Consider the following 25,820-nt stretch of genomic DNA (forward strand, 5'->3'; position numbering starts at 1 on the left):
GTAAAATGTTTAAATAAAACCTCTTATTGTGGGGTAGCTACAGTCTTACTTAATTGTCTCGATCAAATAAACATAGACATTGTCTGGATGGCAGCATATAAAACATAGAATATATCTTTTTAAAAATATATCCCATAAGATTTTAGCCTTTCAACTGTGCTGGTAATAAGTTGGGTGGTCCTTTTCCTCTTTATCCCATAGGATGCAGGATCTGTGATTTCCATCACACCACCTGACAGTTTACCTACTTCCTCTCAATCCATCTTAAATGAGCTCGGGCTCCGTTTTTTTTTTTGCATGGTAAATTTTTAGCTGCGATAAAATTGCGTTCAGTTGCGATGATTTTCAGAGCCCGTGAAGTGATTTCCATTACAGAATTGTAGCTTCTTTTTTTTTTCTTTTTTTTCTGCTGCAGTGTTGCCTGAGGGCAAATTCAAAATATTCAAGCTTCAATATTGGTTTTCTCCGTGTCCCTTGTGTACCGAGATCTCCCTGGATTTTCTGAATATTGCTTGCATAATTTCAGAAATGAAATTATTGTGTTATTCCATGTGCCTGCTTTTCTAGGTGTTTTTGTTGTCACTGTTGATCTTTTCTTTGGTCACTTCCGCTTTCCCACTATTTTAAATTCCACTCATTCTTAATTTTGTCGTCATCCCCTCTGATCCCGTAATCTTCTTGACTCCTTCTCCAAAGCCAATCAGCCTCTCAGATCCCTGTCCTTTAAAACACAGTGTCATTCTGCCCTTCAAACTGTTACACAAATCTCGTTCCCCCAGTTCCACCTTAAAAATGTTGTTGGATATAAATTCAACATATTAAGCTATTATATATTCCACCTAATATTCAATATATTGTCTTTATTTTGTGTTTAGGGTTTAAATGACTTCTGTTTTGACTTCGTATTTCATAAGTTGAAACAGGGATTCATCTCTGTTTTTACAGAAATGTTGTTTATATTACAGCAGCTGAGTGGACAAAAGGAGAACAACACTTTTGATGATTTAATTTTCTTGTTACTTTTTAAAGACTAACCAGTTAATTGATTAATCAAAACGTGAATGTTCAGCTGATTGCAGCGCTTTACGATTAATGATCATTTTCTTCAGAACATTTAATAATGTGAGTAATAGCTAGTTGCTGGCATGGTGTGCATAGAATTTGCAGTTACAACCCAGAACCTGATTTCTTCACAGTATGCGGTCGATTTTATGATGGTGGGATGTTGAGGCACGTTGAATATGATAATGAACCACATGCTTCATTTCAGTCAAGCCTGTTTCATCATACATGTGAACATTATGGCACTTTGTGTGTTTCAGGACTGCAGTGGTGTGCCCTATCATAGATGTCATCAGCGACGAGACATTTGAATACATGGCAGGCTCTGATATGACTTACGGTGGATTCAACTGGAAGCTGAATTTTCGATGGTATCCTGTTCCCCAGCGGGAGATGGATCGACGCAAAGGGGATAGAACACTCCCTGTCAGGTACATCTGTGTGTGGCTTTGCACTTGCATATCGTCTTGAAATAAGAGAGGCGAGATCAGATTAAACGCTGAAAAAGTTGGAAATATTTTGTAAGCTTAATTAAATGCAGCTTTTTTTTTCTGTACAGCAGGCTACAGAGGAAATGCTGAAAGTTAAATTTCTCTACAAAATATTATTTTATAAAAAGCTCCATATTTATCTAGAGCTAGAAATAGATCATCTTTCCCTCTGTGTCCCACTGATGCCAGCTTCTGCCTAAATGGCATCCACAGAGTTGTGATGTTTCTCTTTGTAGTATAAGCATCCATGTATTTTGAAACAGGAAAATAGAAACTGCTTAGAGCTGCCTTTTTGGGCTTCACAAAACTCATCTGTATGCAAATCACTCCAAGCAGCAAACAATATCCTTTATTTAGGACTGACTTGAGTATAGAATGAATTAAAAGATAAAAGTAATTGCCCCTCTAAGGCTTTGTTTCAAATTGTCAAACAAATTGGCCTGTTATTATATCCTCAATGTTCCTCTTAGTTACAAAAAGATGCTAACGAATTCAGTATGAGGAAATGAAATATTACAAAAAGGTTTTGTGTTGTTGCCTTAATTTATCTTTTTTGCAGGACTCCCACCATGGCAGGAGGATTATTCTCTATAGACAAGACGTATTTTGAAGAAATTGGAAGTTACGATCCAGGGATGGATATCTGGGGAGGAGAAAACCTGGAAATGTCTTTTAGAGTGAGTGGTTTCTCTGTGTACCAGCACATGTTTCTGCCTTGTGTTGTTCCCTTTTTATAGATATTTATTGTAATGTATGTTTGCACTGATTGCCGATCACGCTTCAACTGAGTCGTCCTCGGTCAGAAGGAATGGTACTCCACAGTGATGTAGTTCAAATAACTTTACTAAGGAGGTGGCAGATGACATCAACAGGATGTACAGTGTTGGTAGGGAGGCATTGCAGTATTCACATGCAGGTAAAGGGGGTGTGAGTGTGTATATGGGTGTGTGTGTGGTCATATGGTAAGCACGCACACAGTATTAACTCACACAGGAATGCAAGTAAATACGTTATCCTCCGACACACCTCTCACCTGTGCAGAACTGCGCTGAACACGTTCCCAACTGGAAGTACAGATACCGAGGTGCATCATGGGTAACGTAGTATAAACGGTTACAATGAACAAGCAGACTTTTAACATTTATACATATTATAAAATTGGATGATCTTTCTAAATATAAAAAAAAGAAAAAATACACTGTTGCAAACATTTTTTGTTTCCTGCTGCAACCATGTGGTTGCTGCTGCTGATTTTTTTTGTGAGAGTCTCTCTTTGTGCATCATCCTGGCAAATGTACTATTGTGCATTGATGGGTTTGAGCACTTTGGCAGACATCTGTGTGGACAGATTTTTGTCATTGTTGTAATGTCACAACTGTACAGGATGTACTCATGAAACCTTGCAGATGTGGAACTGACATCACATGAAAGCCTTAGATGTGTGTGCTCATATTACATGTTTGTGTGTACTTAGCTTTGAGCTTACACAAACATAAGGGAAAAATATTTAGTCTCTTTGCTTTATGTTTGTACAGTTTATTGTAAAAAGTATATGTTATTGTTACCAGTTAGTGATAGTGTGGTTCGTACTTCACCTCATGAGTCTCTCTGAATTTGCTATCATTGAAAATTTAGTTCTGGGGACACTTACTGTACCAGAAACTATGACAAGGGCAGTTTATAGAAGGTGTTTTTGTCTTCCTGTCACAGCTTGTCGTTTGTAATCAGAAAACATGAAGTGCTGTTATAAGGCATGCCTGTGAGCTGCAGCATCTAGTCACAAACAGATCTACAGTAAGTGTGTGTGTGGTACGATGGTACGCTGTTAAAATTTAAGAGCAAATCTTTTTACTGGTAACAAACGTTATCATTTATGTAGGTCACCTAAGCATCAAGGGGGTAGAACAAAGGGAACAAGCATTCACTGACTGTTTCATCAGTTTTTATCCAGCCTATTTGTCTGCTTTCCTGTCACATACTACATAAATCTGCCTTGTCTCTACGCTTGCAGATTTGGCAATGCGGTGGCTCCTTGGAAATTGTAACATGTTCACATGTGGGCCATGTTTTCCGGAAGGCCACCCCATACAGTTTCCCTGGAGGAACGGGCCAAGTCATCAACAAGAACAACAGGCGCCTGGCCGAAGTCTGGATGGATGATTTCAAAGACTTCTTTTATATCATATCACCAGGTACAGAGCAATGAAACCGCCACCATGTCACTACTACTCTCAGCCACTAAAATGATGCAGAAAACTGAAAACCAAGAGTTTAAATCAGCTCTGCTGATTTTACATGTTATAAAAAAGGTTTCAGTGTGCACTGCTGGTCAAAGGAAGACATGAACAAACCTCATTGCTGGAACCCTGTGTGGTTAATTTAGCAAATTGGTGTAAAAGGAAAGACATGTCTCTTCCATTTTAGTCTTTCATTCTCTTGCAAGGTTTTTTTTTTATTCTTATGCAAATGTACATTTTCTTTTACTTTTATATTTGAATTTAATGCAGCTTTGCCATCTTCAAAGTGGGATTAATTAATTCCTTCTCTCAGATACATTTTTTTTTTTAGTGCTCTCTTGAACTTGGGTTCAGAAATTAGTCACGAACTGCCATCTTTCAAACAGAGCTCAAACACATATGGACAAACTAGAACAATACGACTGTGCAGATTGAGAGATGAGTACCCCTCCATCTGTCGACTTAGTAATGTGATTACCCTTTTGCAGGAAGCGGTATCCCGGAAATCTCGGGTTAACTGTTTTAGATGCCAGCCAACCTATAAGGGATCATCTGCAATCTTTCGATCTTACGGCACAAATTGTGACCTTCTCTTCCTCTCAGTCAGGCAGGATTCTCCACGGGCATGTGTGCAGACAGAGCCAGGGCTGTGATGGATGATTCTCTGTATATTGTGGCCCCGCGATGACTGTCTGTTCCTCCAGGACATTAGGGAGAATGATCTGGGTTGTGCTGCTGCCAGACCTCCCTTATTGGTGGAGAAGAGCACAGTATGTTGCTCAGGCTGAATTTGGGAGTGGCATCTGGTGATCCTATTAAAAGTGTACCCCTTTCCTTGTCCTTCCTCTGCACTGGATCTAAGAGGCTATTCATCATGAGCTATAATATGTGATGCTTAGCCCCCGCAGATAGAAAAAAGAAAGGGAGAGAAAAGTAGCCTTCAGCTCACTGTTTTTATCTGCCAACTTGAAATTTCTGTTTCCCACATTAAAGCCTGAGATGGTATTGGTAAGCTGTTTGCAATATCTTAGTTATGTGTGATAGATAGATAGATAGATAGATAGATAGATAGATAGATAGATTCATACAGTGCTGTACGTCTTACATGTTGACTGGTTTTTGAAAGCTGTCCTCTATTTTCCCTCATTGCAATCATGCTCTTTCATATTAAATTACCACCTTGAGTCTATCTGCATTCAAGCTACGAGTTCTCAAGCGGCACTTTAGGAAGAAACCATCTGTCTAATGTGTTTGTAAGTGTCTGTGCCCAGTCGCTGTCTAATCCTTTCTTAGTCTTTAGTTTCATCAAGGCTGATACATCAGGCAGTTCACATTTGGCTAAAGTGACTTACATCATGGCCCACAGTTATTGCACAGCTTTTGCACTTGTGCGCTATTGAAGGAGATGCATCTTCCACATTACACTGTTTGTAAATGGGATTGCAGGCTAACATTATGGTTGGGATATTTTCAGGTAAAGCGCTTTGTTTCACTTCATAAAGGTTCCCTCTGGTGTCGGGTCTCGGTGGTGCACAGACACAACCATCCTATTTTTCAGAGCAGAAAATGTGTCTCTTAATGTGACGGATGATGTTCACTGATACATATGGCTGCATTTCCTGTCTTGACATTTCATTTGCAGGCGTGATGCGGGTGGAGTACGGAGACGTCTCCTCTCGCAAAACCCTCCGTGAGGCCTTAAAGTGCAAACCGTTTTCCTGGTATCTAGAGAACATCTACCCAGACTCCCAGATCCCAAGAAGATACTACTCTCTTGGTGAAGTATGAGCTCTCTTATACTCTAATCTTCTATAATGTATCGCATACACCGGCTCCTTCTGCGTTCAGTCAGATATATCCTTTTAGCGCCTGGCCTCATTTTTTTCATTTTCTTTCAGAAAGACAATATCTCTGTGAGATATAGCCTGAAAATATCAGGATCTAGGAAAGGCTTAAAAAAAACAAACAACCAAGTTTGTATTGAACGTGCATAATAAACAGACGTTTGGCTGTTCAAGGAGTCGGTATTGATCCCCCCCACATGTTGAGGCAGTGAGATAAAGCTCGTGTATGCATTCTAGATAGTTTTGTATTCTGCTCTTTAAAGAACAAAAAAAGACTGTTTCCGAGTACCTACCTTAGAAATCAGATTTTTCATAGGGTTGTTAATATGTAGAAATTGTAAGCATGTAGTATGGTTTGATAACTACTCATTTACAGTTTTGACACAGCTTATTTTACGAGAGATTTTTTTAGTTATTTCCCTTCTGCTTTTTTAAAGTGACCACAATCAGCTTCTTGATGAACATAGCTTTGTGCGGGAAGCATTGAAGCGGGGGTCAACTCAGTGCTAACATGGGCCGTGCTATCTGGACATAGATGGAGGTCATGTAAAAGTAATGTCAGTCTAAGAACTGAGTGTGAAATGAGGTTGTAATCCTCTAACACTCATACAGCTGAGGATGAGGGGACTTTTCTCTCTCCTTTGCACTGCTCTCCTATACTGCAGTAAAAACTGGTTTTCTCTATCTCCCTTTAGCCACTGCAGCACCTTTTTTTTTTTTCCATTTTCCTCTAAACCAGACTACTTCTGGCTGATTCTCATCCCCCATAACACACAGTCAGCCTTTCCTTAACAGCCGGAACCATTAGGTTTTATATCACTTAATTATTATGAATGCCATTCCGTTCCTGCATGATAGGCATGGTAATGGCTTAGGCAACATACATAGTCAGCTCCGCTTCAGCTCTGTGAATGTAGGAGTTCATTAGATAGCTGAGTTGACTGGAAGTCAGTAGGAGCTGTGATAATTGCTTATTGAGAAGTGTGCAGTCAACTTAGCTCAGTTTCATCTTTAAAAGTGGATATAATGAGCAGAGGTTGGACTAAATTAACTCAGTGACATGGTATATACATGATTTTAGCTATAGGATTTATGGAAGATGGTGACAAACTTTTTCCAGTTTCCAAAAAGAAAGCATCATTAAATCTGTGACTTGCATTTAAAGTGGTTTCAGCATTAGTGATGCTGCAATATTTGCAAACCTGGGGTGGCAACTAACATTATTCTCTGTGATTTGCTTATATGATTATTTTATCAAATGCCAAGAAATAGGTTAATTTTTTAACCCTTTAAAGCCTGAACCATGAAATAATTGCCAGAAAATTAAAGATTTTGGAAATCGAGTGATTATTAAGCCTTCTGACAAAAAATTAAAAACAAAACCCTTAAAAATATATTGTGCAATTTATTTTGCTGTTTTGGGAGGAAACAAAACACTGATGTATGTTTCCAAAACTCATGGATCAAATATTTGGGTTTAAAAGGTTAATTAAAAAACTAATCAAACCCTAAAGATACTCAGTACAACTGAGTGAACTAAAATGCTGTTGCTAATTATATATTAACAGATTAATTTCTTTGGAAGACAATATTTAAGATGTAGTGATTGATAATCAATTTGCACAAGAGATCCTTGGATGAAGAATTCAAACAATGAGGGAGGACAAAAAACAAGGACTTAGAAAAGGATTTTTTTTTTTTATTGATGTATTAAATGGAACGTCATTATTCTGGTAATGTATGTTTTTTCTGTTCCTGTAGCCAGCTGTTGTCAAAAGAAACATAAATAAAATGCTATGATGTAACACTTTAAGACTTTAGTGTTACAAAGTTAATAAACTTGTACTTCTTATTTGTAAATCTGAACTTCCTGTCTATAGATCAGAAATGTTGAAACCAACCAGTGTATGGACAACATGGGGAGAAAGGAGAACGAGAAGGTTGGCTTTTTCAACTGCCACGGCATGGGTGGAAACCAGGTGAGGAGATAACAGGAAATACTGTATTGAGAGTATTATGCTTAATTGTGGAAAGAAATACTATTGTCTATATTATAATAGAATTTGCAAATGTAACTTTAAATCTGAATGAAACTAAGCACAGCCTTAAGCGTTCTACTTGGGTAGCAGCCAGGTGTTGCTAACTAAACATACTTGATTAATTGATCATTAGCAGGTGTGAGCACCTCTATAATTTGCTGATCTGGAGCATTTAGGTGTTAACACAATGTTCCCAGGAGTAGACTTGCCAACAAATTTACTCCAAGGTCAGGGCATGTAATACTTCAAGATATTTAAAGCACAATCCCAAGAACTAGATCTCAGACCATCCAGGCTTCAATTAGCATGTTAAAGCCGAAGGACTGAAAAATAAAATGATCATGGTGTTGCAATGGTCCAGTCAAATCAGACCTCAACTTGACTGAAATGTTATGGCAGGAGCTTAAGAGAGCTGCGCAGAAACAAACTTCAATTTCTCCACAGTGATTCGAGAGAATGATGATTTCAAATTATTGCTCATCATTTCAAATTATTACTGCTAAAGATGGTTCTCCAAGCTACTAAATCATGGGGTGTACTTAATTTTAAAGTGCAGCCTCTAGCAGTACATTATCTTGCCCAAAAACTTGACTTCAGGTTGGAAGCAAGGAGTGTGTTAATCTCCAACTTCTAAGTCAATGTGCAGATTTTCAATACAATGCTTTCTCTCTCTCATTTCTGAAGCCCAGTGTTGATTAGACTCAAAGATTTCTAGCCCAGAATTCACTTTGGTCCAATCAATATTCTTTATACTCGAGTCTCATTATAGTTTTTTTTTCTGCAGCACACAAGACAGAATATCTGTCCAGTCTTGTACAAAAAATATCTGTAGAACATCCTGGAAATGCCCAATAAAGTACACAATAAACTTTTAAAAAGCTCTGGAGTGTAAATAAAAACAAAAAACAAAAAGAAAAAAAAATTAAGGTTTAAAAAATATTTACAGTTTAGTCATCTATCCCTAAAACCCCTTACAATACTGTTGTTTTATTTTTTGTGATGTTGATGTTACTGATATTTTTCAAGAGATAAATAAAACCTCTTCCTGTAGGTGTTCTCGTACACTGCGGATAAAGAAATCAGAACAGATGACCTCTGCCTGGATGTCTCCCGCCTCAACGGGCCTGTTGTCATGCTCAAGTGTCACCACATGAAGGGCAATCAGATGTTTGAGTACGATGCTGAGGTAGGATCTGTGGCCCTTTTAGGAACCAAATAATTCAAAATAAGGGTTCTAAAGCAAGTGGCCATTCTTTTCCCCTGTTCCTCAATTTAACGTTTGTACCTTTACCTGTCAAAAGGTAATTTCATGAGCAATAGGACACTGAGGATCTTTGGTCGTGGGAAAACTAGAATGACTGTTTTCTGCCACAAGATGGTGCTGTGTGCTGTTGTTGTTGTTTTTTTTTTTTTTTTTTTTTAAAGCACCATGGAAGTTGAGTTGCTATTTCAACCCAGCAGCTGTTTGTCTTTTCTCGTCTCATTATGTAGTATGTTGGCAAGTGGGAATATGATTTTGAGGTAAGCTGTTCAATTTGTCCCTCCTGAAGTGCCACATTGTGATTTAGTATTGTGAGTATGAGTGTGTGGACGCTGAAGTGTTAGTGTTTAGTACGGTAGATCGTTTATATAAATATATTTTTTGGATGTGTACTGAAGCCTTTTCCTACATCGGTGACCTGGAATCACGCATTGCAATTTATCCTTTTATATTTTGTAGACAAATATATTGTATGTGCAGCAGAACAATCAAGTCACCAAATAATTTACATCGCAGAGAGAAACTGAAGTCTAACCTATAACCCCCCCCCAAAAAAACAAACAAACAAACAAACAAACAAACAAGCAAACAAACCAAAACACAAGTATCACCTACAAATATCAAAGAAAAATGATTGCATGCATTAGGTGCAAAATGGTGAGGTGAAAAAATAATAACCTTATGTCTATTTCTTTTTTTTTTTTTTTTTTTTTTTTTTTTAGCTGTGTTGCTCATTACAGGTATTTCTATATGTGTATATATGTATGTATCAAAGTCTTTTCCTTTTGCAATAGCACTGAATTAGAAAATATAATTGACAAAGCTAGACGCTGCATATTGAACACCAGGGTTTCACTTTACCTAATATTCCTGGGTATGCAAGCAGTAATAAGCTTGCATTTTTGATATTCAGTCAAATGAAGAAACAGATGTTGTGGGCAGGAAACAAAGACATTTTGAATCTCATAGGAAAACTAAATATTCTTCTCAAGCCTTGTTTCCTTAGAATACATCAAAATACATTATGGATTACACAACTCAAAAAGCATTTTTATATGAACAATTTATGCATTTTTAATCCTCTGGGAGATGGTTAGACGAGGCAGTGTCGCATACAGAGTTGTCTATGAGTGATTGAGATGTCCTATCACTGACATGGCGATATAACAAAGTGAGGAAGCTCAGAGGCCTTTCCATCGAGCATTGAACAAATCCATGGAGAAATCCTTTCATTACACTTTGCTCTCAGTGTGTTTTCCTTAAAATGGGGGGGGAAAAAAGAGAATAAAATGAATAATTCATAACGAAGAGGACCGGTCTCTGTTGTAAACAGCTCTGGGGTTTCATCGCTGTCAGTGGCCGGTGTTATTTTTAGCCCAGGTGTGACTGACAGGGACTGAATCCTGGATCACTACAGTACCATTAACATTTCATCTGGTCATCAGTTTCACTTTCACAGAAATACCTGGCTTCTCCATATTCCTCCTGTATTCATTTACAGTTGTGACCGACATCCACTTTCCTGTTCACCTACTCTGCTGTTTCAGCCAGTAATAAGTTCTATTTACTGTGCTTTCCCTCGCATGGATATCCCACTCAAACACATGATAGCCAAAATTTCTAAGTGCGCTGAAGTTTTCACCAATTTATCTGTATTTTTTAACTTTGCTGTGCTTGTCAAGTTGTGTTTTAGCTTTAGTAGAGTCTAATTACTGTAGTTTTTAAACTTTTTTTTTTTTTTCAGCCAGTTTTCTGGCTAAAGAAACCCAAAATGTTCTTTATTTTTTTAAGACTTAAAATATTTGAGCTAATCGTTATTTAATTCACACTTGAACTATTGTAGCAAAATGCAAGTAATGAGTTTATTGGAGATAAAGAGTTTGAGACATGGATTGGCATATTGATTGAATAGCTATTTACAAGTGAGGCACACTAAGCCACAGGCTGTATCAGGGAGTAAAATGGGAGAATCAAATAGATAAACTCAAATTCCTGCAGGTAAGGGGCATGACATGACCGCGTTTCACCACTGTTGGACATTCTCTTTATTACGCTTGAAGCTCACACAAGTCGGCTCAGCTTCCCAGCTGCCAGCCACATGCCAACAACAACAGCAACACCACAACAGGACTCTACACCGATCTTAAGTTGGCAAGGCGTGATTGCGATCCTGTGCAGCTGGGTCCGCTTTCCCTGCCGACCACGGCCTGCCACGAATTAGAACATAGATATTTAGTAAAAACATGTCATCTAACTTTTTTTTTTTTTTAAATTGTCCATCTCGTTTTATAAATTGCCCCCCAAAATTATTTGCATTGTGCTAATTTTGGCAAATATCGTCTGCCTCATTGTAAGGACATGTTCAAATTGTTGATGTGGTCATTTTCTCAGGGGTTTGAAACCAACCTCCTAGACTTTCAAGTGGTTGCTTTGGAGACAGCAACCAGGCCTGCAACTACTTGCAGTCAGTTGCTGACCCCAAAGCCACTTTGTGCATCAAGATGTCTATTAAAAATAAGTGGGTCTCCTATCAGACTGTCAACAGTCTGCCATTGAATGGGGTCAAATTGGCAGTTACATGCAATCTGTGAGAACAGAGGGATTCACTGTGATAAATCAGCAGAATATGGCACCTTTATATTAAACATTAAACTGTGATGTAATTGCTGCAGGATGGCAGTTTAACTAAAGAATGACATAGGCACTCTGCTTGCTTTTATATAGGAATTTAACCAGGAAACTTTCAATGGGCAAGCGCTTATTGGTGCAAACACACTCAGATTCATAAATGCAGACAGATTTTAATGTGTTGCCAATCTGTCTGCATCAATGAGATCTGCCTACAAGTGATTGTTGCTACTGATTTGATGCAAGGAGGTTGCCATCCTGTTACCTTTTTTCGTGGGTGACTGAGCCAATAGTCACATGAATAATTTGAAACATGACCCATATCGCTTATGAAGATATGGTCCATCTAATAACTAAATAAAACAAGAAATGGACCAAATAAGTCAGACATTTAGTCAGTGTCTGGGAAAGTTTACTGCGAAGAACAGACACATCAGTTTAAGAATTACTTTATGACTCTGTGACTTACCTTGAAAACCATCTGTCCCTTTTCCCTCCTGGCTCACTGCAGAAGCACACCTTCCTCCACATCATCACCCAATCATGTCTGACCATCGGCCGTCTGGAGGACGGCACCTATGGCCCCACTGTGGAGTACTGTAACAACAGTCCAATACAGTCGTGGATCCTCCACAACTACACTCGTCTGGAGGTCGCTAGACACCTCTACTTCAGTCCCACGGATTATTTTCTCTAAACTCAAGTCTGCTCTCGGGGGCTACGGGGGGCGTGAGGTGAGCAGATTAGCACAAGTTAGGTGTAGAATAGAGGCTGGTGGTCATCATAGTTGCTCTGTAGCAACGTAGTTTCACACTGTTAGAATTCACTAGACCTGTTTGGGTTGTAATAGGCAACTTTGGCTGTTTTGAGAGTATGTTTGATTTTCTGATTTTTGTCAGTGAGAGTAGACTTGTGGTTCTTCCAGGTGTACGCCTGAATGTGCATGTGTTTTAGGAAGCATTAACACTTTTTTGTTATTGGTGACCTTTCAAGGGGGGAGTGCACAGAGACATGGGAAGAGCTTCATTACACAATGACAGATGTCCTGTCAAGATGCTTCTCTGTATAAGATGCTATCTGGAAGATCTTTAGCTAATCTTTTTGCTAAATTACATCTCAATTGACATTTATTTTCCAAAATAAATATTATATTTTGATGTGAAAATTCACTGGCTGTCCCCTGGACTGCCTGCACATGATGAATGATGGCCGAGATGGAGGACGTGCTTATTTTTAGCTGATTATCTGCATGCGGAGCTTATTCAAATGGGCTCGCCATTGTTTACAAGTTCTTTTGAAGTGATCCTTCATTGTGAACCCATCTTTCATGGCTGTAGTTGCTCAGGCCACTCTCTTATTGGCCAAAAGCAGCTGTGTACACAGTGTTCCATGTACATTGTAAAACGCCCATTATCAGTGTTTTTTCACCACTAAGCCTTCTTATTTACATACTTTTGTGAGGAATGTTCTTCAGCTCAGCATTTCTGTCCATTTCGGAGTTGTTATTTTCCTGCCTTTTCCAGGCTTTGTGTCTGTCAGTCATTCTCTCTGTAGCCAATTCTGTTCTGTTGAGTAATTTGGAGTGAACACCTCAGAATCCTGTACTGTTGTATCTCTCAAAACGCTAAAGAGCAATTTCACTGTAGCATGCCACAGTTTCTGTGTCCAAGCAGGGCAAATTGGGTAAGGAGCTCCCGGGACTGCTGGTGTGTGTCAGAGTTGTGGCAGTATAGTGACCTGCTGTTAGATGGCCTGATTTGCTGTTCACTCTCAGACGTCCTCCTAGCATAGCAAGCAGAGAGGAGCACGTACACAAGAGAAGGGCTCCATTAAAGCAAATGACACTGTTGCTGAATCTGCCCTGAGATACAAAAGTATCTGCTGTGTTTGTATCTCCCACAAAAAAGCCACTCCTCTATCTAGATCCCCAGCAGCAAGCACAGAAGATCACGTCAAAACAAGAACCTCTCTGCCTTTCAGCAAGTCCAGTGTGCTGTGTGGTGATAAAGAGGATGCTATTCCTCAACCTGGGTTATGGTTAGAAACGGTCATCATTTAATTAGCTGGTCTCAGCTGTGCACACACTCGGTTTCTTGCTCTGGAGACTGTGCTTGGTTTGCTGGGAGGAAGATGGGAGTTTTCTCTGCCCCAAAGCAAGCATGAAATGATAATGAGCAAAGGACAGGGCCTCCATATTTCGAGTAATTTCATTGAACATGGAACTTTTTTCTTTTTCAAATCATACTTTTCTTGTGCCACATGTTCCCCTGGAGTAAATTTAGATTTTGAATGAAAGGAAAAATAGTATCTTTATGATTTAAGGCTGTTTAGAAAGGCTTTGTAAATGATTATGCCCTGCGCATGGCTCAAAAATGTAGTATTCATTCAGTCTGGATTAGGAAAAAATTGTTGATCTTTGCTTTTTTTTATTCTTCTTCTCAATAGTTTAGGGAGAACTTTGCTATGAAGTTACAACTGCTATTAAAGAACTACATTTTAAATTAAAGTATAGTGTAGCACAAGCTTACTGTTCTTTTCCTTTGTTTTTAGACAGGTGTGTGAGGTTGTGTGCCACCTGCTCTCTTTGTTCTCACTCTGTTTGAACAAGTGTGCCCTGTAGGGCAGTCTGCAATGTGTACTTCAGGAAAGGTGTGTGTGTGTGAGTGTGTGTGTGTGTGTGTGTGGCTGTGGCTGTGTTTGCATGCACTTCTTTGTATCCAGGCAGATAGTGTTGGGCCCTTGTGTTTTATACCTTGAGATCAAACATGGCCTGAGCGTCTCCGTGAGCTCATTAGTCTGAATATCCTCTGTTAACTGTCAAAGCACAATCTTGTTTTAATGAAGAATTATGCCTCGATTGCAGAATTTAAAAAACCCCAAATCATGCTTAATGACCAGTTTTTATGCCATGATGTATTTTTAGGTTACTTGTTCACCTGAGTTTTATTTTTTTAATGCTAATATAACATTGTGTTAAGCTGCAAACTGCTAAACCTGAGGCTATCTCTGTTTTGGTTTTCATTTATACGCTTATACATTTTCATATATTACATGGCATCTTTGTAGCTCCTAACATAATTTTCCCAATTTCTCTCGTGGCATTGTTTTTCTCTGCAGAGGCTCTGCTTCTCTTTACAAACCAACTCTCAAGTCCCCTACTCCTCTGCATGTGATCATTAGGATGAGAAAAGCAACTCAAGTGAGGAATGAAATTGCGGAAGCATGTTACTACTGAGGGTTTAAACATAAATGGTTAATCAAGGCTATTGAGGGCTCTCTCACAGTTGTTAGTGGGGGGTGTTATCTCTGGTGACGTGTGGCAGATAGCCACAGATTCTCTCCTGTGGTACATACCACTTGTGTGGTGCTTGAGTTCGAGCTCATCACAACAGGTGTTTTATTTCCAGTCTGGTCCAGTTTGTCCTGTTTTCTAGCCTTTCTGGTTTCCACGAAAAAGCATCACATAGGACAGACAGGAGCGATGGAGTGGCGCAGGAGAAGGAATACTGTAATTACATTAACAGGGACCCTGTTCTATTTAAGTGTCTTGATGAGCTATGGCAGTGACAGTGAGCCAGTATGCACAGTACCAGATCCCTGAGAGTGTAAATGGTTTTCACTCATCATTATTTTACTAAAATGTCTTTCATGAAGAAAGCCAGTTAATCAGTCATTGTCACCTGAGCCCAGTTAGACAGAGCCCAATCCAACTTGTCCCACGGTCAATTTAGTTAGCAGATGATGGCATATTTGGCCTGTGATGTGTAATGAAGCCACTGTGAGAAATGTAAGGTTATTAAAATACTTCTATAATGATAAGCTTTGCAGTTACACACCTTCATTAGTTCTGTACAGGTGTTTTTACTGGTATACAATGCTGTGCAAGTCTAGAGCAACCTCTTATTTCTTTATATTTTGCTAGGAAAAAGGGAACTAAGTGCAGTGATTCTCAAAACATGTGCAAACATACATAGAAATACAGTTTATAAGGCAACAACAGAGTTTGTGCAATTGCAATGAGCTTGAAAGTCAATATTTGGTGTTACTGACTTTATACTTTAACACAGGCTGAACTGTCTTAGGCAGCTTCCATGTCATTTTTTAAAGGAGTCTTTAGGAATAATTCTCAAGGCCTCTTGAAGGACAGTCAAAGCTCTTCTTTTGTTCCGTGCTTTTACTGCATTGCAGTGTGTTTGAGTCCACGCTGAAAACTGAAGCTGCTGCCAATCAGATGCCTTATAGTTGTTGGTGGGTCAGAGTCTGACTTTACTTCTCTGTGTCCATAATTCCATCTATTTTGACAAGGTCCCTAGCACCACTGGCTGAATTGAACCCCCAACCATGACCGATCCTCCGCCATGTTTAATACATAACTGTGGACACTCCCTGTTGTACCTTTCTCCTGAACTCCTCTGTTCATGATGATTTGAACCTAAATTTTCTAAACTGGATTTATCACTCTATAAATATAATTTGGCATGTCTTGGCCTTTTCTTTTCTCTGCCTCAATTTCAAACAATTTCTTATGAGGTGTCAGTGAACAAGAGATGGATCAGTTCAATGGCCAGATACATCTCTCTGGTTCTGTGTCAGGTCTTTGCTGGATTTTTTCCCCCCCCTATTTTATAAGGACACGACAAATACAGTGAATCTGCTGTAGCCACTTCTTTTGTCCTTCACTTGTCTAGTTTCCTCAAAAATTTTAAGGACACACTGCGCACCCTGCTCAAATATGCCAGGTTTTCTGCTAATAACTCTTTACAAATCACCTTGTTGGTGCAAAAAATTTAATGCTGTCAAACTGTGTTGTCTTTGAATCAGCTGAAAAATGGCAACAAATTGTGTGGGTTTTTTTTGTGACACACTGCTAATACATGGACTGGTTCTTATATAGGTTTTTTCAACTCTAACTGAGCACTTAAAGTGCTTTATACAACTTGCCTAATTCACCCATCCATACAAGCAACTTGGATTTACTATCTTGTCCAAGGATATTCGGCATGCAGACTGGACGAGCCAGATATCGAACCACCAGCCTTCTGATTAGTAGATGATCTGCTCTACCTCCTGAGCTACAGCAACCATAGTAACAAAAATGGAAAATTTTTATCAGATTTTACACAATTTGCAACTGAGAGGCGATCATTGTGGTGTACTGATTAAGGCACACACAATCATTAGGGTAGAGATATTTGTTGCAACTAATGTCACATTGTAACCTTTTTCTTCTCCTCGTGATCCCTGGTTACTTGTTATGTGTTCTGAAAAAAGATGCTACTATAATGTGTCGCATTAACAATAAAAACACAGTTTATCCCAAGCATGGTGTTGATTAAATAATCGTGATGTGGTCAGTGCTAACAAGCACCAGCAGTATTACTGCTGGTGCTAATGGTGCGTATTATACTGTAGCACTTTGATCAAAAAGTAAATATAATGAGCTGCAGTGTTAACAATAAACTCTTTTTCCTAGGTTATTTTAATAATTGGAATAAATAAATATTTAAAACTGTTATTGTTCCTGAGAATGGACCAGATCACCACATGTATGTGATAAGGGTCACTCAGAGGAACAAACATTATTATCACCTCACATCGCTATCATTTCAGCTCTTTGGTTTGATTTTCTGGCCTGCAGTGAATGGTTGGTGAAAATTAGGAGCTACAGGACCGGATCTTTTCCTTTGTTGATGGCACAGACCAAAACGGAGATAAAAACGGAGTATAAACAGACCCTACATTAATTTTTAAAGCTGCTTTGTAATTTCAAGATGTGTAAAGAATGTGTTATTTACATTCGTAATCAGAATATAATCACTTTTTTAATGGTCCAAAAATCAGCTTTAAAGACTAGAAAACGCCTCAGTAGACCTCCTTGTTAAGGTCAAATGTATGCACAGGTCTACATTTACTTTGTATGCGATCCACTTGTTCATGATGCGTCTTCACCTGCTATTCAATGAACATACAGGAGTTTGCAAACCTAAACATAGTGATAAAACTGGAAACACTGTAGCGAGTTTGTTGCAGTGGTTTTAACATTAAAACAACTCCTTTTCCCATTACCACTGAATGTGGGGGGGGAGTTGGCTCTAGAGAGGTTGATGCTTTTGAAGCTCAGTCAATCACGGAAACATCCTTTTGTTAAAGTGCCAATGACAAGTTTCTCCCCCGACAGGAGCCTCGATTTCCACAGCGTTTCACAGTGAGAGATGTATTGTATGAGGGGTAACCCTTTTTTATGCTCCTTATTTTGTCATTCTGTTTTTATTGTTTTAATAAATGGTGCAGGCACAGACTTAAGTTTATTTACTGGGTCAATGGTACAACAAAGCTGAAATTTGGGAAATTGGTAGTTAAAATGAATCTGAGGGTTGGTTTGAGTGATGCGCATAGATTCAGCTTTTCTTCAGACCACAGTTGAAGCAGTGAGGCACTGGCAGCCGGCACTGATGCCCTCAGTGATGACCTGCATCTTTGAGGGTACATGACTGTAAAACACAGGGGAGGTTGGTCTTCAACTTGTAATTGTTTAATGTCATGCGTATATATTTACATCAGTTGTAACTGCCTGTTGTTTTGTTTTTTCATCTTTTCTCTCCAGCGACTTACTCTGCTGCATGTGAATAGCAACCAGTGCTTGGACATGCCCTCTGAGGACGACAAGATGGTCCCCACATTGAGAGACTGCAATGGCAGCCGTTCCCAGCAGTGGCTGCTCCGTAACATGACCCTTAGCGTCTGACTCTTCACCTCAGTCCTCTGTCGTTCTCCACCCAACCAGTCCTGGCTTTCCTTACCCTCACCAGATGGCTCTTACCACACATCATGCACCTCTTGCTTTTACATCCTGGCCAAGAAATGCAGAGAACCGGGCAGCAGCGGCTTTTCTTCCATTTGATTGTATTACAGTTCAACACAGGTTTGAGGATAAACTGCACTGGCACCTGCATTTCTAAAAATATGATGAGCTGTAGCTTTGGGAACTTTTACAGATCTGAACTAGGATAATGACGTATCGGGTCGTGCATGGAAAACACTCACATCAAAGGAGTCACACTGTGATGGACACCTGCTAGCTGTGAATCTGCTGCACTGACTGCTGATTAGCTTCTGGAAAAACATAAACTGGAGACCATTTGTCATTTTCTGAGACGTATCTTTGCAATGGTTGAGATTCTATAACCACCACTGTATCCAGACAGGCATTGATGTATCTACTATAGGTACAGTTGTAAAAGAAAACAGCTGGTTTGCTGCTCATTCTCTTTTCATGTCGGTGTCTACTGTGTCTATGCTTCAAGCAGAATGGTGGTCATTATAACTGCAACTGTTGACTAACATATGGAGATCAGCACTGATAGGTGTTACCCTCTTGAGGTGATTTACTGAAGGGATAAAGTCGTAGCCCTGTATAACCTACAAATGCTTTTCCTTCTTCTTTATCAAGCCCACTGTAGCATTAGCTATTTAGGACGTGTCTTTTTATCACATTTCATGAGACCGTGTGGTAATAAATCTGCTCGAGAGAAAACGGAAGCCCAACCTTAACAAACTGAACAATCAAATTTCAGTTGAAGCCCTGACACCCATATCAGTTGTTACAGTTTAACTTAAGAGGAGTGCCATTTTTATGAAGATCCCTTAAACTTTGTTAAAGAGTTGTACTAATCTCTTTAAAGTTTCTAGTACTGTGCAGAAAGTCTTGAGCCACCCTTAACTTCTTGATATTTGCAGTGCTTTATTGAAGTATGCAAACATACATGGAAATGCAGTATAAGATAAAACAGTTTGTATAATTCTAGGGAGCTTTAAAAAAAATCAGTTTTTAGTATTCTTCAACACAGCCTGAACTCTCTTAGGCAGCTTTCTTGTAACTTCCATAAGTAAGTCTTCAGGAATAGTTCTCCAGGCTTTTTAAAAGACATTCAAAGGTCGTCTTTGGATGTTGGCTGCCTTTCTTTCCATTCTGTCAAGTTGATCCCACACTGCTTTATTAATGTTGAGATCCGGGCTCTGGGGACGCCAGTCCATGATTGACAGTGTTTCACTGTGTGCTTTTCTATCCAGGTATGTTTTTGCTACATTGGCGGTGTGTTTGGGGATGGTGGATCTAAATCTGATCAATTTTGATGAGTTTTGAAGATCCCCCAGTAATAGTGGCTGAATTGCAGTCACAACCATGACAGAGCCGCCACCTTGTTTTACAGATGGCCATAGAGACTCACTATTGAACCTCTCTCCTGAATGCCTTTGTTCATAGTCTTGGTTTAAAGAAATTGTGGGAAAAATGTTTTTGCAACAGAATGCTAATAACAAAGCGCCTTAAAGAACCCCCCCCTCCCTCCCCCCCCCCACCCCGACGCTCCCCCCCCCCCCAATAAGAAAATGGCAAAATCCCCCCAAAAATGCAAAATCCCATGGTCAGGTGCAAGAACTTGTCTGAAATTAAAAACAACAACAAAAAAAGCAGTCAATGTCCAAAGACAAAATTTTAAAGATTCAAATGATAATTATTGCTCAAGACCACTTTAAAAATTGCATGAAACTCTAACTACTTTGGAAGCAAAGCAAAAGGAAATGAGGGGCAACTCGAGACTTTTGCACAGCACTATACCTGAAACATATCTTTGAAATTCCAGGTCGGTTGTTAACTGACGCAGCTGTTGATGTTCCGTATTACTCCAACAGGAATTACATCATGGAAGTTAATCTATTACAGGTGATGAGAAATATGATGTTGGTTTTGGACTAGAAATAAAAGTGATACATTTTGAATGAATGTAGATTTTAACAGGTACTTTTGAGAAAATCACACTGTAATATTATAGCTATCAAAACATCATTACATCAAAAAGATTATTTTTAAGTCTGTTTCCATATGATTTCAAATTCTTTCCATAGGAGATATCATGACATATCCGGGTGCAAATCTTTCCTTATAAAAGTTGTTACATGTTTGGTTTTTAGTGATTTTGGATGGTTGATGCATTTTATGTTTGAAAAGGATGGTTTGAGATAAAATATTGCAGCTTACTGATATTAAATAATTACCATATCTCATAAATAAATGATACAAAGTCTTGATCATTGTATTAAGTGAATATGAAGTATATCAGTACTCATCGTTACCTTTACAGATATCTTTCACCACATTCGGCAAACAAATTGTATTGTACATAATGCTGTTCAGATGTATCTAGCACCATTGTTGTTATATATACAGAACCAATTATTTTTCTAAGATGCTGTAAAACTGGAATATTCTTGCAAAACATACTGAATGATGATTAAACAAAATCACGTGATGGATTTGGAAGTAATAAAAACAGTGCTGACTCTGGGTTTTGAAATTGTGCTGTGTTTTAGAAATCCTCATTGGTCCCACAAAAACCAATTCGGAGACTATCTGAAGGACTAAGTACATGAGGGGTGGGGTGGGGTATACTGCCCATGCTGCTTGAATACTGAACTGATGCCAGGTGCCTGCTTGGCATTCAGATTGAAAATCAGTGACCTCTTTCATATTACGCACACACATTTATTGTTTTTCATTATCTTAAAGTGCATGGTGTTAGAACAGGAATGTAATGTTTCAATGTGTGGGTTGCACATTTGTCATCTGTTTGTACATTTCGCTTTTTTTTTTTTTTTTTTTTTTTTTTTTGTAGAAAAAATAAAACTTCTGAACATAAAATAATGATTAGCTTCACTGTTGAGCACCTGACAGCTTGTCGCACCAAAATATACGGTTGATTAATAAGCTTTTAAGGCCTCACGTACATCTCATTACCCGGGGTTACTCTGTCCTTTTTAAATGTAGCAAATTGTACCGTCTCTTTTATTATGAGCTAGAAAAAAACACCAATACAACAGGATACTATAAGAGTTACATTGTAATGAATGTTAGTTGTTGGTTTTTTGCTTTATGTGTAAAGGAGTTTGTCATTATTCTGTGTGCTTTTAATCACAGAAGGCTCGACCTTTCAGGTGACTCTGAAAAAGTCTGAGACACAGAATTGTTCTTTTTGAGCAAAACTTTGAAAAAATAAAGCTAGCAGAATACCCAGCAGACACTGGACGTCATGAATTATACAACTTTACTAATTATTATTTGGAATATTCATTCATTTTTCTGATTTTTGTTCAGTTGATTAATTAACGGCTTAGCCTTGAAGCCTTAAGTTGTTGAAAAGGACAGCATATATTTTTAATATTTGTTTTCTATACTCAAACCTCTTACAGGCAAAGTTGTCTGAACAGCAAGTCTGCACATTTCAGAAGCTGGAATCAGGAAAAAAAAGGCTTGATGACTTACTCAATAAATGTCAGGCTTATTGATTGGAACCAGGATTTCCAAAGTGCTGCCCACAGTCCAGTGGCCACCATGATATAACACAAGGTAGCATTTCCAACTTCTTCTATTATAGCTATCAAATCAGGCTTCATAATAGACTTCATAGCAAATCATGTTAATACTTTCAAGAACAGCTGGTGTCAGTGTAGTCACCCAACTAAAAACTAGTAAAACGACTAAAAATGGCATAAAACACCTTCCTCACTGCAAATGTGTTTGAAATCGGCATTTTTTTTCCAGCACAATATTATTTGCTGCCACTCTTTGTTAGCACAGAGCGTAGGAATTAGAAAACGATTTGAACATGCTGACGAACATCCTTACACTCATCACTTTATACAGTAAGTTAGGCTTGACTAGTACCCACTTTTGCCTTGCGAACTAATTGAATTTGCTATTGCATAGATTTGTTTTCTGCACATCAATGATGCAACTGCCTCTTTCCACCACATGAGATATATTAGATTGTAACCAGGTGCCTATGAAGGCCGTTTAAGTACAATGAACTGTCATGTTCCAGTTTGACATTGGACCAGAGAATTGCCGCTCACTTGGTGTTTTCTCTTTTTCGATCCATTTTTGCGAAACCCCAGAGATGGTTGTGTGGGAAAATTCCAGTACATAAGTAATTTCAGCCAACCCGGTGCCAACAAGAGCGCCATGTTCAGATGACATCTAGGTGATGCTCGATTTGAACTTCAGCCGATAATCCTGTCATTATCTGCATGCCTAAATTCACTGGCTGTGATTGGCTGATTAGATATGATGTTAGCAAGTATGTGAGTCTCAACACCTTTCTCACATCTACATGAAACAAAGAATCTCTGAAGCTAACTTTTTAACTTGTTGGGTATAGCATCATTTATCCAGCCAAAATATATATATATTTTTTAATATAGTGCCAAATCCCAACAATGGTCAATACAAGTCACTTAACACTGTAAGGTAAAGACCTAGTAATACAGACAAACACCAACAATCAGGCGACCCCCTATGAGCAAGCACTTTGGCAACAGTGGGAAAGAAAAACTCGCTTTTAACAGGAAGAAACCTCTGGCAGAACCACGCTCAAGGAGGGGCTTTGAATAAAACCTGACAGCCTCATAGAGATGTGTTGGCTCGAAGTGCAATCCAGAACAAAGTCCATGCAAAAATATTTGTACAAAAAATATAAAAATAGACCAATAATGAATATTGACTGTGTTGGGTGTGCTGATGTTCCTTGTTTCTGCTCAGCTTCGCATTTAAAGTACAGTGAGGAGAGTGGTGTAAGTCTTCATTTTTTCACCAAATAAAAGAAAGAATAACCATTTAAGCATAAAATTAGAAACAAAAACTATTTGTGCCTAAAGTCTCATTAGACATAGTGGGTAAATAATAAACACTTATAGCAGATATACTGTGCATTTTCATTGTCCTCACTTATGGTAGCTTTTTGATCAGTATTTCTCAAAGCTCTCTAAGGTGCCCACTGCAGAGGTATTAACAGTTGTTGTTGTGGGGCTGACAAAACATCAGTGCCTCACAGCGCTCCCAGCAGCTGCCCTGAGGGGACTGACTGTGGTTTCAGACAGTTTCACACCTGTAGGAAGCGAAACCCAGGCTGGTTAACGGGCCCTGTGAGGATAAGATAGCGGGTTTGTGGGCACACCAGGAGGGTCCATTAAGGGGTGAGATGCTTTAAAATAATAGCCCTAATGGAAGCCTTATCTGTGGCTGTCTGCAGCTTACTGTCGCTCCGGAAGGTAGAACATCCTCACGATGAAGACTCTGCAGTTCTCCGCTATTTAAAACATGGTCTTTTTTATGCTCAGGAAATACTGTATAAATAGGTGGTTTTATCTAGAGACCAAAGACCATATTACACCATGTCTAATTCCCCCATTTTACACAACAAAGTCCCTATTATTCCTGAGACTGTTTGTTTAGAAAACACAAGGGAATTATTTAATGTTTTATTCAAAAACGTGAATTCATTCAGAAGCCAAGCATGCACACTATAAACGTACCTTTAGGTTTACAGTAGTATTTGTGTCACCAGCAAAATCAAATGAGTGCAAAGGAAATATTTAAGTTGCTGCACCGGTGTGTGAGACTTACTGCAGTGCATTCAGCTACATGTGGCAATAAAAGACGATAGTGTGTGATTTGTGTGCACTAAATTGTGTCTTGTGTGTTGCAGTTAGTTATAGTTAATACAAAAGTAACAGTATGAACAATAGAATAATTGTGTTGAAGTGCATAAATGTGTTTTAGTGGGTTATTATAAATAGTGTTATTAATAAGGTTGGTAAATGCCATCCTTTTAAAGGTAAATCCAAGCATTAACTTGAGTTTTTTTCACCTTTAAATCATGACTACTGTTGCTTATAGAAAAGCTCATTTTTGTTTGTTGTTGTTTTTTTTCCTCGAGCTCATCCTGGTGGAATTTCCAAGGACGCAACAGGAGCAATTGAACCTCGTCTCCTTAAGTCTGATAGTCTCCCTAACCCGTTTCCATTAAACCATCATGACAAGAAACTCAACACTTTCGTGCCCTGACTTCAAATCCAAGGCTGTACATTTTGTGTCCTATCCCTCCAAGTATCTGCAGTTTGCCTGGCTCTCCCCTGCACTATATATAGGTTTCCATCAACTAAGTGAATCCAATAATGGGTAGTAGAAGAGAGAGAGAGGGGATAATCAAACCTCTGGATGTGTCTTTTCGCCTCGCTTGAGACCAAAGGAGAAATCCTGCACTTAATTGTTGAGGGGACCTAAAGTTCCAGAGCGCCTACGTTGGAAAGCAGCTTTAATTAGACATAGTTTGAGGCTAATATCTCAGATGGGGTAACATCCACTGCCACAGGAGGCACCCACACACCCACACATACCGAGAATAATGTACAGTACCTGCCTGTAGATGTGCAGAGCCAGCCTAGGGATTCAACTGAGACATTTCTGATGTATGCTTGCCATCTCTTGAGTAATTTTTATTGATTTTCAGGGAGGAAGTGGCTCTAACAAGCTTCTCCTATGTGATAATCTCCTTTTTACGACGAAAGCAGTGATTAGGAGGAAGGGCCCCGCTGCTTTCAGCAGTAATTGTGTGGTAATCAATCATCAATCTCCAGGAGCTGTTCGACAAAGCACTCCTGTTCAGATGCTATTTTTGACCCAGGCAACAACTAATAAGGTCTCGCTTCAGCTAGGGACAGAAAAACCAACAGACGCAGAATAATATTCCCATTTGCTGTTCAGTGTACCTACAATTTTTATCTCTTTTTAAATCTATGATTGCGTAGCTGTAAGAGGTATGATAGTTTGTTTTGCGGTTAAATGTTGCCATCTCTTTCAATCACTGACAAAAAGCTGTAATGTCATTTGATTACCACAAGATGCTGACAATTTCATATGTCCCTTGGAGGCACCACATTGTGACCCAATTGCTTTACTCCCATTTCTCCACCAAAGCAAGGGCTGAGGTGGGTCTGAGGTGAATGTCATGAAACTTGGTGCAGAGGTGTAGCAAAGGAAGAAGCCGTTCAGTTTATGTGTATGGTGTGTTTGCAATATATCCTTTTCTTTTAAATTGCAAAATAGGGCATTGCCCCATGGGCTCATTGAATGCACTCCCAGGGTGCCCTTTTGTTTAGAGATGCTGCTCTTCTTATATCCACCACATGGTTTTACATTACATGCCAAGTATAGAGGAGAGTCTGATAATGCTTCAGCATCCAATGAGCATGCTTCAGATCATGTTAAAGCCTAATCTTTGCAGGGAGAAAAGACATAGCACACATCTTTTATAAGAAGAGGATTGCTTGTTCAAAATTCAAGAAATCAATACTGTAGCAGCTAAATAAGATTACAGAGAATTTTTAGTGAGGAAGTCGTAAATTTGTGGGGGGCGTAGAAGAAC

The 25,820-nt window shown here is 38.9% G+C and overlaps 1 protein-coding gene across 3 annotated transcripts in view; it reads left to right on the forward strand.

Annotated features, from left to right (window-relative positions):
- Positions 1–19,901, forward strand: part of galnt13 (UDP-N-acetyl-alpha-D-galactosamine:polypeptide N-acetylgalactosaminyltransferase 13) — a 35,676-nt gene extending 15,775 nt beyond the window's left edge. Inside the window, exons 6-14 of one of the 3 annotated variants that reach the window (XM_005918249.3) lie at positions 1,323–1,493; positions 2,113–2,230; positions 3,565–3,745; positions 5,433–5,572; positions 7,515–7,613; positions 8,725–8,859; positions 9,165–9,194; positions 12,074–12,296; positions 18,167–18,254. In XM_005918249.3, coding sequence (XP_005918311.1) covers positions 1,323–1,493; positions 2,113–2,230; positions 3,565–3,745; positions 5,433–5,572; positions 7,515–7,613; positions 8,725–8,859; positions 9,165–9,194; positions 12,074–12,259 — 1,060 coding nt within the window. In that variant the 3' untranslated portion in view covers positions 12,260–12,296; positions 18,167–18,254. Of the gene's footprint in view, positions 1–1,322; positions 1,494–2,112; positions 2,231–3,564; positions 3,746–5,432; positions 5,573–7,514; positions 7,614–8,724; positions 8,860–9,164; positions 9,195–12,073; positions 12,297–18,166 lie in introns of those variants that run through there. The other 2 variants (XM_042219191.1, XM_005918252.3) reach the window with 2 other exon arrangements.
- Positions 19,902–25,820: the final 5,919 nt, after the last annotated feature.

Source organism: Haplochromis burtoni, unplaced genomic scaffold (assembly GCF_018398535.1).
Source record: "Haplochromis burtoni strain Fernald_Lab_line unplaced genomic scaffold, NCSU_Asbu1 Contig_29, whole genome shotgun sequence".
NCBI classification, from domain to species: domain Eukaryota; kingdom Metazoa; phylum Chordata; class Actinopteri; order Cichliformes; family Cichlidae; genus Haplochromis; species Haplochromis burtoni.